At 47.7% G+C, this 14354-nt stretch overlaps 1 protein-coding gene across 3 annotated transcripts in view; it reads left to right on the top strand.

Annotated features, from left to right (window-relative positions):
- Cyfip2 (cytoplasmic FMR1 interacting protein 2) overlaps nt 1-14354 on the top strand; it is a 119743-nt gene that overhangs the window by 73297 nt on the left and 32092 nt on the right. For all 3 annotated transcript variants that reach the window (XM_057773791.1, XM_057773790.1, XM_057773792.1), the window contains 3 exons: nt 10782-10925; nt 12408-12498; nt 13456-13586. In XM_057773791.1, coding sequence (XP_057629774.1) covers nt 10782-10925; nt 12408-12498; nt 13456-13586 — 366 coding nt within the window. The remainder of the gene's footprint in view (nt 1-10781; nt 10926-12407; nt 12499-13455; nt 13587-14354) is intronic.

Genomic DNA, 14354 nt, shown 5'->3' with positions numbered 1-14354 from the left:
CGATCAGAGGCCAGCCTTGAGTGTCATTCCCTAACATGTCATTCCCCAAACATGTACTATCTGCTTTCTATTTGAGACAAAGTCTCTTGTCAGCCTGGGCTTTCACCAAGCAGGCGAAGGCCAGCCGGTCAGTGAATTTTACTAGCTCTCAGATTAAAGATATATACCACCATACCTGGCATTTTTCCGTGAGTCTTGGGGATTGAACCCAGGTCCTCAAGCTCACCGTGACCCAGGCTAAGTTATCGCTTTCTTACTGTGGACAGATCTTCTTATGTGGATGGTGGTTTCAAATGCAAAGATGCTCTTCTCTGTTCCACAAGGTTGTAAGCTCATCCCCATCCCATTTCTCCCCTGTATCTCTTCCCCCACCTGTACATCCTCTGCCTTCTTCCTCCTGCATTGCCCCTGTGTTACAGTTTTGTACAAGAGTCTTTCATGGTCTGGATCCCAGTTCCTCCACCTATAAAGCTATGAACACAGCAGGAGATAGTTATAGGCACTAACAGTTCACATACATGTCTCCTTTGTCAAGATTGCTCAACCATTATAGCCCTCAAACTGGATTGAATAGTGGCCCCACACACATTTCAGAACACACCTGATTTAGAAGTCGAGTCTTCATGGGTGGTAATTAGTTAAGGATCTCAGGATGAAATCATCTTTGATTAACTTTAATGACTGGAATCTTTCTGAGAGAAAGGAGAAGGGTTGCACACATGGAGACACACACAAGGAAGAGGCTGTGTTGAGACAGAGGCATGGATGGGAGTGATGGAGCCGTAAGCCAGTGAACACCAGAAGCTGCTAGAAACAAGGAATAAATCCTCCCTTGGAGCTTTTGAAGGCAGCATGGTCCTGCAAGCATGTTGATTTCAGGCTTCTTGTCTACAGAACTGTGAGAGAATACATTCTGTCACTTCTGAGCCACCATGTTTGTGCTAGCTACTTTGTCACAGCCTTCTAGGAATTTAGCATAGCTCTTCTGGTCGGGCTGGCAGTCAGCTTTGCAGCTCCCAGCACAGACATCCGAGCAGCTGCTTGCCAGTCAGACACCTGGGATTGATGGGAGAAATGGCAGCAGTTTAATGCTCTTAGGGCAGATGGTACCCAGTATGTCTTTTCTCTGAGGACTCCTGACTGCACTTCCACCGTCTCCAATCATCCCAGATCCCTTACTGCTTCCCTAAACATTACGAGAATATATCGCCATGGTGGTGGCCTTTAATCCCAGCACTCGGGAGGCAGAGACAGGTGGATCTCTGTGAGTTCGAGGCCAGCCTGGTTTACAGAGCTAGTTCCAAGACAAGCTCCAAAGCTACGAAGAGAAACCCTGACTTGAAAAATGACAAAAAAAAGACTATATTGTCACCATCTGTACAGGATCCCCAAACATGTCTGAAATGGAGAATAGGAATGAACTCAATCTTTTTTACATGTGTGTAGGTAGGATGTGAGTGTGTGTGTGTATGTGTGCATACATGTGTGTTCTAGTGTGTGTGCGCAGATGCATGTGAATATGTGTATGGCCATGTAGAAGCCAGAAGCTCATGTCGTTACCCACCCTCTATATTAAGGTAGGGTTTCTTACTTGAACCTAGAGCTCAACAATTTAGCTATTTGTTCTGGTCAGCTTGGCCTAGGGATCCCCTGTCCCAGCCTGCTGTGTGCTGGGATTCCAGGCAAGCCACCATGTCTGCCCCAGCGTTTACATGGATGCCAGGGAGCTACACCCAGCCTCCGTGCTTGCGTGGCAAATGCTTCACCCTGAGAGCTCTAGGTCTGGATTTCCTGAGTCCCTCCCCCCTTGCCTTTTAGTGCCCGACTACAGGACCTCAGAGGTGTGCATGTGCTTTCATAGTTAGGATAGCTAAAGAGTTAATTTCAAAGAAAAGAAAACTGTGGCCACATGAGGCTGGAGAGTTAGGAAATGGAAGGAAAGTAGTGACCATGTACAGTTAAATCGGAGGAATAGCTTCTAATGCTCTATAACATGGTAGGGTAGCTATGATTGACAGCAGTTCATTAGTTCAGAGTAACGGGAGGAAGGATTTTGAATGTCCTCAATACATAAGTGTCTGAGGTGATGGATATGCCAGTCTTCACTGCGGTCTCTGTGCGCTGAATGTCACACTGTATCCCTTAAACACATACAATGACTGTGCTTCAATTAAAGGAAAATATATTCTTAAAAAGTCAGCTTCCTCTTTCTTGGTTCTCGGACAAAGCATCTTAGTAAAGTCATAGAAGTCACCTGATGAGCCGTGCCAGTGAGCATCAAAAAGCCAGGAGAAGCTGCCTAGTGAGTCTTGGCTGCTAGGCTAAGAGGCTCTAGAGCAGGGAGTCCCAGGGTGCAGGGTGTTCTGATCCAGCAGGTGCTCTTGGCCTTCTCTTGGCATTCAGTCTTCCCAGGAGCCAGCTTTAAATCTGCTGTGGGCAGACACACAGCAAGTCTCTTCTCAAATGCTAATGGCGGTGCCCCGCAGTGCAGAGGCCCTCTTTCCACAGAAGGGCAGGTGCCACAGTTTTCAGGTCGTCCTTTCAAAGGTTATTTTGAGGGGAATAAAAATACCAGGGTTTGCCAGAGAAGGGACAAAGCGAAACTCCATCCTTTTCCACAGAGTGGGAGTCTGTCTCTAATGCTCGTGGATGCTATCTGTACCTATAGGCTCTTCGTGTGAGGGGACTCAGAGCACAGGAGGACTGACCACCCCTCATTTCATAGTCCCATTGGAGAGGGATTAGCGGTGTATCTCTGTTGGTAGAATGCTTGCCTAGCTTGCTGGGTTTAGTCCCCAGGCCTTCATATACTGGGTGTGGTGGCTCATGCCTATAAATCAAAGCACTCCAGAGGTGGAGGCAAAAGGATCAGAAGTTCCAGGTCATCCTGGGCTATGTGAGGCTGTCTCAAAAATAAAGGGCGGGGGGTAGGGGGGGGAGAGGACAAAATCCGGAAAGAATACATGGCATTCCTCAGTCACATGACTGATGAGTGGTAGGACGGAAACACCGTCCACCTCTCATCTTGCTTACCTGGTCTTACCTCTTGTCCACAGCCCCTGAGCCAGGGAACCTTTCAGCCAATGAGGTAGTTTATCTCTTTCTTTTCCACCCTCAGACACCGCTTTTCACAGCATGTACAACTGTAGCCTCTTCGGCCGTGGGGCCAGGTACTTCCCAGTTGCTAATGTCTTTCAGTGGCAGATTCCTCTCAGAGGAAATCGGCCTTGACTGGGGGTTCCTGGATCCTCCTGGCAGTGAAGAAATGACCTGAGAGTATCCCTCAAATACTGGGTTTGTACTCGGGAAAGGCGTCATACTCAGGCAGCAGGCCTTAGAACAGTGGTCCTCAGCCTTCCTAATGCTGTGACTCTAATACAGTTCCTCATGCAGTCGTGACCCCCAACCATAAAATCATTTTTGTTGCTACTTCATAACTATAATTTTGCTACTGTTATGAATAGTAATATAAATACCTGATATATGGGAAATCTGATATGTGACCCCTATGAATGGATCGTTCGACCCCTCAAAGCGGTCACAACCCACAGGTTGAGAACCTGCTTTAGCATATCCAGCCCAGAGACCAATTCTGGACGTGTGGCCATCAACACAGTCCCTCCCTCTCTTCTGACTTGACTTACTGGACTCTACAGTAAGGATGTCAATGCTTTTATAAAGCATAAAATACCTGCTTTATGGTATTGATAAACTCATCCACATCTGTGAAGAGTTGTCCTTAGAAACGGTAGTTCTCGATAGTAGGAAAAGGTCATTGGGTCAGAACTATTCTCTGTGCCACTTGGGAGCTTCATCCTGAGGCCCCAAGAAGCAAGATTCCCACCATCAAGGACAGGTGCTGTCTTGCTTCTCCTCCTTCACACCATCAACAGCAGGCGCTGTCTTCCTTCTCCTTACATCAGCATCCTTGGTTCTAAATCTTTAGTGCGTGCGCGTATTGTGTATAACGGAAAGAGTAGAGAAAGGTCCAAGGTGTCGCAGAACTCAGACATCACCCCGGAAGCACATGGTACGCAATCTCTGCGCATCACCACACACAGCAGGGATGGAAAGACAGGTTGACTAGACTTCCAAAGCCAAATTACATGACAGCGGTGCTTCAGGCCGAGGCCAGGTAGCCACAGAGCCTGGGCTCCCGACTGGCCCCTGATGGCCTTTGGCACTACTTGTATCCCTCTACCCCACCCTGCTTTGCCTTGATGTTACCAACTCTTGAGGGACAGAGAGACAAGATTGTGGCATAATATATTCCAGAATGATACGAACAAACAAAGAACTAAGAGACCCTGCAGAGAACGTGCATGCAGCTGTCTGAACGTAACTGAGGGAATTGGGGAAAGCAGCACTTAGGGGGAAAGGGAGCTGCATCCAACAAGCCTTTCCTCTTCTGAACATCCTGTGCTCTGGAGTCCAAGTGCACCTGCCTCTTGGCAGACACAGGAGGATGCCATCGAGAGGGACGTAGATCTGATGCTTTAAAGAAGATCTCTGTGCTCTACAGTATCATCAGCTGTCATCGAATGATACAGATTTCAACTGTATTCATTCATCTGTGTTCAAAAGCATTCATTCTTTTAGTCATTTCCAAATAATGTCCCAGCCTTTAGATACTGTTGCTTTTTCCATGTTAGCACACTCTTCACTAGCTAAAGAATGCTTCTGTCTCAGCCATGAATTGCTTGATTATAGAAACCTCATCCAATTCTTCCAACAATCCCTATTATGTCATGGTCCAGAGGATCCAAGCCTCTCTGACCAACTGGGTTCATCTTTATAGAACGTCTGCCCAGGTATCAACACATCTCACCTTGACTAACCTGGGGTATTGCCACCAGCCCGGGTTATGACACTATCTAAAAGCCTCTCAATTGCTTCCCATGTGCCTGGGCTCCACAGCATGGCTTCCCCACACCAAAGCTTTTATGATTACAGCAGCCCCTGTTGGATTTGGACTTCGGGTTTCCGATTCCAAGTGAAGGTGGCATTGCCTTGCCAGCTGTCATAGCTAATAACGACTTCCACAGACAGCCTGTCCTCATCCCGAAACTCTTCCTCTTTTAGAGCAGTCTTTGAGGGTGCGATTAGCTAGTGACAGATCTTTAAATGAGCAGAGAAACCTGCATTGTCATGGTGAGCTCCAGAGCATCACAAGTGGCCTTAGAAGAGAGAATCACCTAGCAGGAGGACTTGAGAGGAAGACAGAGTAGAGAGACTGGAAGCTAGGAGTGGTGTTGGGCAGGGGAACCCGCATTGTCAGGATGAGCTCTGAAGGAAGCATCACAAGTGGCCTGAGAAGAGAGGGTCGCCTAGCAGGAGGACTTGATAGAAAAGTTGAGTAGAGAGACTGGATGCTGGGAGTGATGTGATCACAAAATAGGGGTGCTGGAAGCCCCTGGTAGCTCAAAGGAGCAAGGAACAGATTTTCCACTGGAGCCTTTGAGAGAATGTGGACGAGCTAAATCTTAGTGTGGGACCGGTGGTGGTGATTTTTTTTTTCTTCATAGCTACCAGAATGTTTCAAAGTACCAGGTTTGTAGTAATTTCTTACGGTGGCCACAGAAAACATGCTGAACAACAGTAAGAAGTTAAAAGGTGAAAGATTTGGGCATAGTGGTATACGCTTTTAATCCCTGCGTTCAGGAGGCAGAAACGGGCAGATCAGTGATTTTGACGCCAATGTGGTGTATAGAGAGAGTCAAGGCCAGCCGGGGATACATAAAGAGACTTTGTCTGAAAAACAAAATACCCGCATCAAGATGAAGCATGTTTCTGTGTGTCCGTGTGGCATGTCATCAAATGAGTACCAATTATAAAGACAGGGGTTTCAGTTAAAGTTGGCTTTGGTTTCTCCAGAGATTCTAACATCTAAGTGTTAGAGTGGGCATGATCTCTAGGGGCTGGGAGGTTCCGTTTCTTTTGACTTTTGCGACTCATGACTTGAGAGAAGGAAGCATCATTTCTTTAGGCTTCTCCAGCAACTCCTTTGGGTCTGTCACCCTGTGGACTGAGAACCCCAGGGTGGAAGGCAGAGGCTTGTGCAGTATCTCCACAGCTTCAGAAACATCAAGAAGCAACCGGTAGACACGCCAGCCCCTTTGCCCAAGCGCTAGCACTGACTCTGACCCTGCGACTGGGTGGACCTATCCTGGGAACTGTCTTTCTGCCAAGGGTGGTCTGGCGTGGTACTCGCGCACCCTGTCAGTACTGACCCGCAGTGGTTTTAGAGAGCTGAGCTACAGCTATCTGGCTCTCCAGCCTCAGTCAGAGGCCCAAGTTTGCATGTGGTCTACCGGCATCTGTTAGAGAAGCCATAACACAAACAGGAAGTTAGGATGGGTTTTAATTCCTCTTGGGAAATCTCAGAAACAGTATTTGTGATTCCAGAGAGCAGAGATGCAAAGTCCTTACAGATTGGGTTAGCCAGATGAATAGAACTTATTGTGTGGAATGGCCAGCTGGGCTCACCGTCTGGTGAGAGATGGAGGTTTCAAGATTAAAAGTCCATGTATACTACCTTTTAAAATGGTGTAGATGTTAGGTTTTCTTGGATTCGGTTTAGTTTGGGGTCTGGGGTGGGAGCTAGGCTGCCCGTACAGTCCAGACACCCCTGGAGTCACAGGCCTGAGCCGTCACTACTGGTATAGTGATAACTGTTACAGGCCTGAGCCGTCACTACTGGTATAGTGATAACTGTCACAGGCCTGAGCCGTCACTACTGGTATAGTGATAACTGTTTTTTTTTTTTTTTTAGAAGTTGGCTACTAGTGTCTCTCTCTCTCTCTCTCTCTCTCTCTCTCTCTCTCTCTCTCTCTCTCTCTCTCTCTCTCTCTCTTTCCTCCAAGTCTTATTTGTGGCCCAGTGAGATGACCCAGTGGGTGAAAGAAAGCTCCTGCCATGGAAGGCTAATGACCTAAGTTCAAAACTGACTCCCAGAAGTTGTCCTCTGACCTCCATACACTCACTGTGCCCCATGCTTGTACATCATACACATACAATGATAATACATAATTTTTTTAAAAAAAAATGCCATTTTTTCAGAAACTGTAACCTGGACCGCCTAGTAATAACTCCTGAGTTGGATTGGTTTATTTCTTGATGATCTCCTTGGTGTCATCTAGCGTCAAACAAATGTGGTTTCTCATGGGCTACAGGAAATCTACTTAGTTTCCCATCAGGCAGTGGGTGTGGAGATGGCTTGGTGTGAGAGACGAGTGGCAAATGTCCAGTGTCCCAAGTCACACTGCGTTCCTGTTTTTCTTTGCTGAACCTCAGAAAATGCCCAGGCTCCCCTATTCCCACATTTTCTCGATAGGGCCCAGCCTCCTTCTGAGCCAGCAGGTCAGAGGGGTGCCCTTGGAGGGTGTGTGTGTGCATGTCTTTTTCCGCATGTGTGTGTTTCCTGTTGCATGCATGTGCTGGATTTGGGGGATGGGGCAGGGAGCTTGTTCACTTAGGAGGTGAAGTGGAAGTCTGCAAATTTCATGTTAGATCTGCTGAGGCCTAAACTTCCCTTCTAGGCTGATACAGGATCGGCACCAGAGACCTCCTAAGTGTACCAAGTAGGTTTGGAGGGGAGCATTCTTTTAACTCTTGTCTGACAAAGTGTTTCCCCTCTGCCTAAAACTGGGACAGCCTGCTGAACAGTCTCCATATACCTGAAGATATTTTTTTGTTTGTGCTACTAGGAGGTGCTGGGCACTGGGAGGTCGTGGGAGAGGCGGGTGGGGGAGGAGGGAGACTTGAGAGACTGCTCAAATGGACAGGCACCCATAGAGAGAGCAGTGGAGATTACACTTTGGAAGGGAATGGCAGAGTACCTCTATTCCAGCCTTTTTCCTGGGGTGCGGGCTGCCCAGATCACATGTCTGGACAGTTCTTACTTTTGTGATGTTTTGATATTGAACAAAATCTGTTTTATCAGCTGCTTCCAGCTCTGATTTCGGTCCGTCCCCTTGTGGGTATCCCACTATGTTGTATAAATTAGACCTCCTGTATTGAACCTGTATCGAGAGAATCACCACAGTGGCCATCATTTCTGGTGGGGAAGTGGAATTGAGCAAGACAGTACTTTCTTGGTGTTTATGAGCCAAAATAAGATTAATGAGTGCTTGCATAGGTACTTCTAGGGCCAGGCATCATGCTTATGGCTTTACATACCTTACCTGCTAAACTTCAAGTACCATCCTCTTAAGGACTGGAAGTAATTTTCCCGAGTTCCCCCAAGCAGTAAATTAGGGCTCTGCAGCAGAATATGCATAACTTCAAAGCCAGCCTGGGCTACATAGTGAGGGTCAGCCTCACAAAAATACTAATAAACAATAGGAACAAAATAGGACCCTGGGATTTGAACCCACCATGACTGTGCTTACTCTCGGGCTCATAATGTAGTTTCAAGGTTTAAAAAGAGAGACTCAGAAAAGACAACAGGCTGATTGCTGCCACTACTACCATCACCCATGCCCATCCAGAATCCCCTGCTGGCAGAGCAGAAATTCCTTCCCTGGGAGCACAGAAAAAGCCCAGAGTGCCCGATATGAGGGGGCTGTTGGGACCAGCCAAGGGCCCTGTCACGTTGTGCCCCTGGCCACGACCATGCCGAAGCTTTGTCCTCTACTGTTTCCTGGTACGGTAAAGCTGCAAGAGAAAATTCAAAGCATGGTTCTGCATTTGTAATCTTTGAAAAATAAGTAAATTAGACTATGATAGAGAAAGTAGGGGTTTTGGTTACTTTCTTATTGGGATGGAGTAAAATGCACTTAGCTCTGTCTGAGCTGCAGTAGCAAGAGTACCATAGGATGGGTGACTGATGTGATGAATACTTATTGCTTAGAGCTCTTGAGCTAGAAATCCAAGTGCAAGGTCATAGAACTGGGTGCTGGCAGGTCCAGGTCTGGTCTGCCCATGGGCATCCTATTATATGACAGAGAGAAGGAATAAGCTCACATGCCTTTTCTTATGGAGACACCAAGCCCCATTCACCAGGACTCTAACCACCCAGCATCCCCACCTGGGGGTTAGGATCTCCGTGTGTAATTTTGAGAGGGACACAGCAACAGGTCCACAGATCATGGCTTCATGAGTCTTGACAAATACCTCAGACAACTCAAGCAGGATGGGGAGCTGTCCCACCTCCCTTGAACGGTCTGTACCCCTTTCCAGGCAGGTCTCTTTGGCCCCTGGACTCCTCCACTCTGAAGGAGAAGGAAGAATACAGAATAATGCTTTGACAATGGGGTTGAGTGGGGGACTCTGACCCAAATCATACCTCCTATGAGTATGAGCCTCATGCCCCTTTCCACATTCACACTTGATAATGCTGCCTGTTACAGGAGCACTAGAATAGGTTTAGTGTGCACATTAAAAACACACATATATGACCTGACTTCAGGGTCTAATTAAATCTTCGCCAGTGACTCAGGAGGGCGTGGAGAGCCTTGCAAGCCTCCACATGCAGCACACTGGGTCCTGTTTCATTCACGTAGAATTTCTAACTGATCAATAATCATATCAGCATGTTCTTGCACAAGATTTTAATACCAGCATGGTCAGAAGTAAAGTGAAACCTTAGCTAAGCAATTGGATATCACAGGTAGATGATTTCAACTCCTACAATAGAGGGAGACGTAACAGCGGAGCTCTTAGAATCAGCCATACCTGCTCCAGAGCAGAGCGTACTCGCCTAGGGACTCTATGACCTGGAGCCAACTTCAGGCTACCCAGAGCCTTGGTTGCCTCATCTGTGAAATGTGATTAAGACCGTTACAAATCACAGTCGTTTTTTTGTGCATTGAATGAAAATGCACAGGGAAGCCCGACGAAGCATAGCATGAATGGTTCCCAATATAGCAGCCTGATCTAGGACCGGCTACAGGTCATGCGCTCTCAGACAGACAAGTATCACCACCATCTTCATCAGCAGCTGTGCCATGGATAGAACCCAGCGCCTCATGCGTGTTAGGCAGACGGGATTTCACTGTGTAGCTCAAGCTGGTCTTGAATTCCAGATTCAACTACCTAAGTAACAGGATTACAGGTGTGCACCACCACACCCAGCTCAGAAAGATCTCTTAAACTCTGTCTCATTCAGTTAGGGTATCCCTCAGGGTCCATAGGATGACGGTGGCCTAAGTCCAGAGCTCTGGGTCCCCCAGCAGCCCCCCAGCCCAGGAGCTCTACTGTGTGTATTCTGCATCTGAGCACCTGTGATGTCTTTACTGTAGTGAACTCTGATCTCAGAGTTTTGACACTACTAACTTAATCCAGTACCCATCATTCAGAGTGGGAAACCAGGCTCAGAAAGCCTGCTGACCTTGCTGGGCTCTCAGACATAAGTCTCCCGACTCCCGGGGCCTTCCCAAGTACCTTCCTATCACAAATAAAAACAACCAAGCACAGAAGATGGTGGCCAGTTGGCTGCCCAGTCTCAACATCCAATCTCTAGATACAAAACCCGCCTCCAGGAGAAAGGCAACTTTCTCAGTCCACAGCTTGATTTGTCTGTGGACAGTTACAGGTCACAGTTACCTCATACTCTTGATATTTACCTTGGAGTTTTTACCCCCTCCCACTGGGGAACAGCTTCTCCGGCCTAGTGACGTTTGCTACGTCACTAGTCATTGGCCACATCTCACTCCGGGACCAATGAGGGAGCCCTGGGAGCAGCAAGATTCCGTTTCTCCTGTCAACAGAGTACCTGCCAGGACTCCCCCCAGCTTCCATTCAGGAGTTCCACACTCACTTTCCTCAACCTCTGTTTCCAGCCTCTCAACATTGCCTACAGCCACATCTACAGCTCGTACAGGAACTTCGTGGGCCCCCCTCACTTCAAGACCATCTGCAGATTGCTGGGCTACCAGGGCATTGCTGTGGTCATGGAGGAACTCCTGAAAATCGTCAAGAGCTTGGTAAGGGGGGGGCACATGGTGCTGCTGTGGGTGCTGAGTTGTGCCAGCTCTGCCACTTAATGTCACCCTGCGAGTCCTTGGTCTGTATTTCTTGGTGTTTTCTACACATCTCCAGGTGTATTTCTTTATACCTCTTCTTATATAACTTTTTATTTATGTTTGTCTGTGTGTGCATGCCATGTGTGTGCAGTACCCACAAATACCAGAAGAGGGTGCTGGATCCCCTGGAACTGGAGTTCCAAGCAATTATGAGCCACCTAATGTGGGTGCTTGGAACCAAGCCCAGGTCCTCAGGCAGAGCAGCAAATGCTGCTAACCCAGCTCTGTCTCTAACCCAGCGCAGATCTCTTGCCTTATACCTTTGCCTCCCCATTTGTGGCTCAGAACTCCTTGTTTTTGCTGACTGAATTGAGAAATTCTGATTTTGACATTCAAGGCCAGATCACTGCTCATTCTGCCCAGCTATGCTCTCTGCTAACTAATTTAGCACGATGGTCTGGGTGTACAGCTCAGGTGGCACAGTGCTTGCCTGATATGTACAAGGTCCTTGGTTCAGTCCCCGGTACCCCCATAAAGCTGTCTACTGTGGTAGTGCCAACTAGAGACAGGAAGATCAGAGGTCCAAGATATAAGTTCGAGGCCAGCTTGGACTACATGAGGCCCTATAAAACAAAAATCGAAACAACAGCAGCAACAACAAAAGACTGTAGCATAGCAAATCCACAATTCACATGCTGCCTTTTTTTAAAATTCTCATGGCCATGGCAGACATCTCTAATCATCATACTCTGTGCCCTGGGGGTTCATGCTGACCACTGCTACCACTGTTCCAGGGACTTCTGTATCCCTTTACCAACATTCCATGTGGATCCCAATATGGTCGTCTGGAGCTTCATTGAATTCCCTGTAGTGCAGCTGAAGCAAGGCCAAAATATGGAAACACAAGTTCTCTGGAAATCTTGAGTTCCTGAAGAGAAATAATTTATAACCAACAATGTAAGGGATAAACCAGACTCTCTCACTCAGTCTAGTTCTTTAGAAGCAGCCGTGAGAAGCTATAGGTCATTAAGAGCTGCCGAACCAAGCCCAGAGTAGAACAGAAAAATGAGGTAATGGATTAAAGATGTCTTGCCTTGCACGCGCAGAGGAATGCGCTATGAATTTTCCATGCTTAAATTAGATTACATGCATTAATCTCCACAGTTCCCTGTCTGTGTTTCGTTTAGTCTTCATATCGTAAGCATTCCTAACCCTGGGGGGGGGGGGGAGAAAAAACCATACTGAAGTACCCCACATCCCTCATAACGTCCACTCTGTTTTCCGTCTCTAAAGGACAAGGGGGCGAGTTCCCTCTTTTAAATGCTTTGCTCACAAGTCTCAGCAGAACCCCGGGGTCCACTGTGGCTCTGCATTCAGGCCAGCAGTATCAAGTGTAACAGCAGGCTGGCTCACAGCTGCTCATTCATCCGTATTGTCTTGCAGCTCCAAGGTACCATCCTGCAGTATGTGAAGACGCTGATAGAAGTGATGCCTAAAATATGCCGTCTGCCTCGGCACGAGTACGGCTCCCCAGGTGGGTGACGGGGAAGCACTGCACACCCAAGGCAGGGCAGGGTTCTGGCCACCACCTCAGGAGATTTCAGTCTCTAAGTTGGCAGGCAGCCGACATTCCTGGCTCTGCCTGCCACGGACTGGCTAGCCTTCAGCCTGTTTCAGCCCCCTGCCTGGTGGTATCGCCCTCTGCCAGGGCAGTGATGATGCCCACAGGACTTCTGTCAGCTGCAGTAGCACCGCAAGCACGAGAGTGTTTAAACAGTGGATAGAAGGTTTACATGTGTGGCCCTCAGCACCCCTAGCAGGTTTTCCCGTTTGCCTACTTAGAGGTAGCTGGTACCCCAGGTGGGGCACCATGTGACATAGGTAAACTGAGGCCAGTTAAAGGCAATGGGTTCTCTTTTTATTTTTTGAACTACTCAATATAGGAAAAGACAGAGTTATAATTTGATGCCTTGAATTTTTTGTTTCCAAAAGCTAAGACATAATTTTCCATATGCATGTGATTGAGAACAGGAAAAGGATGTAGCCAGAGGCCCTGGTGTCCATGCCTAGCTGCGCCACTTCCTGACTGTGTGACTATGGGTGTGTCACTTACCTGCTCTGAACCTCATGTGAAAAGGGATGGTAGTGTCTAGTTGATATTATGGTAATAAAAGGATATTATAGACAGATATACCTAACTCAGCAACACCTATAAATAATAATCTTGCTGTTAGGAATTCAGGTCCCTTTTGGAGGGACAGATAGGCCACAGCTGTTTCATTTGGGATTATAGATGTGTTTGATTTTGCTCTGGATATATGGTGCCAGCCTCCTGAGCTTTGTCTAGAATTGACTCTTGCATGGACTCCCCCCGTAAGTTGGCATGCAGAGGATTGCTAAGTCTAGGGCTGTGGTTCAATTGGCTTGTCCCGTTAACCTGGTTAACAGTGCCCTTGTCCCACCGACCTCTGACCTTGCCTCATGCTCTCAGGGATCCTGGAGTTCTTCCACCACCAACTGAAGGACATCATCGAGTACGCAGAACTCAAGACAGATGTGTTCCAGAGCCTAAGGGAGGTGGGCAACGCCATCCTTTTCTGTCTCCTCATAGAGCAAGCTCTGGTAAGTCCTGAACCCACAGAATCCATGGAGTCCTCAACTGGGCTCCCTCCACACATAACAGATGCCCAGGCTTCAGCCCTGACATGTATGCTTTCATTCCTGAAGTTCGGAAGGCCAGAGCGGGCAGATGCTCTGGAGACACTCATACCTGGCTTCCAGCACTGGCCCCACCCCTCACTGGTTGAGCCCAGGCCTCAGAGCATGTGTCCAAGTTTTAATTGTCCTTTCTTTTGGAAAGCACACTGCTAGCTAGCAATGCGCCAGGGGAAGAAGCGGCAGTAGCCAGCTGCTGCGGCATCCTGTGTGTGCTTGGTGACCAAATGCAACAGGTTTGCATCTTGGTGAATGCAGAGGTAAAATACTCACAACCAAGGTATGAAAGAGAGCCAAGAGCTTGCTATCTGCAGCAGGCAGGGAGAGCGTGAGGTCATTTCTCTGTGAACCAAGCAAGCATGGGGACTTTATCCAGGGAACCTATGCATATTCATGTCAGTAGCCACACACTTAGGAGCATACCCTGCTCCTAAACATACTTTGTTTAAGATCATAATTTTAAAAGATGTGTAAAGGATTTTTGGTTTTAATGTGTATGAGCATTTTGCCTGCATGTATGTATGTGTACCATATGTGTGCAGTACCTTCAGAGGTCGGAAGAGGGCGTCAGAGCTCCTGTAACTGGAGTTATGGATGACTATGAGCATCCTTGTATGTACTGAGAACTGAACCCATGTCCTCTGCAAGAGCAGTCAATGCTACTGCTGAGTCATC

The sequence above is a fragment of the Chionomys nivalis genome, chromosome 7 (genome assembly GCF_950005125.1).
Source record: "Chionomys nivalis chromosome 7, mChiNiv1.1, whole genome shotgun sequence".
NCBI lineage: Eukaryota > Metazoa > Chordata > Mammalia > Rodentia > Cricetidae > Chionomys > Chionomys nivalis.
Note: the sequence above shows the minus strand (reverse complement) of the source record. Positions and strands in the feature narration are given on the sequence as shown.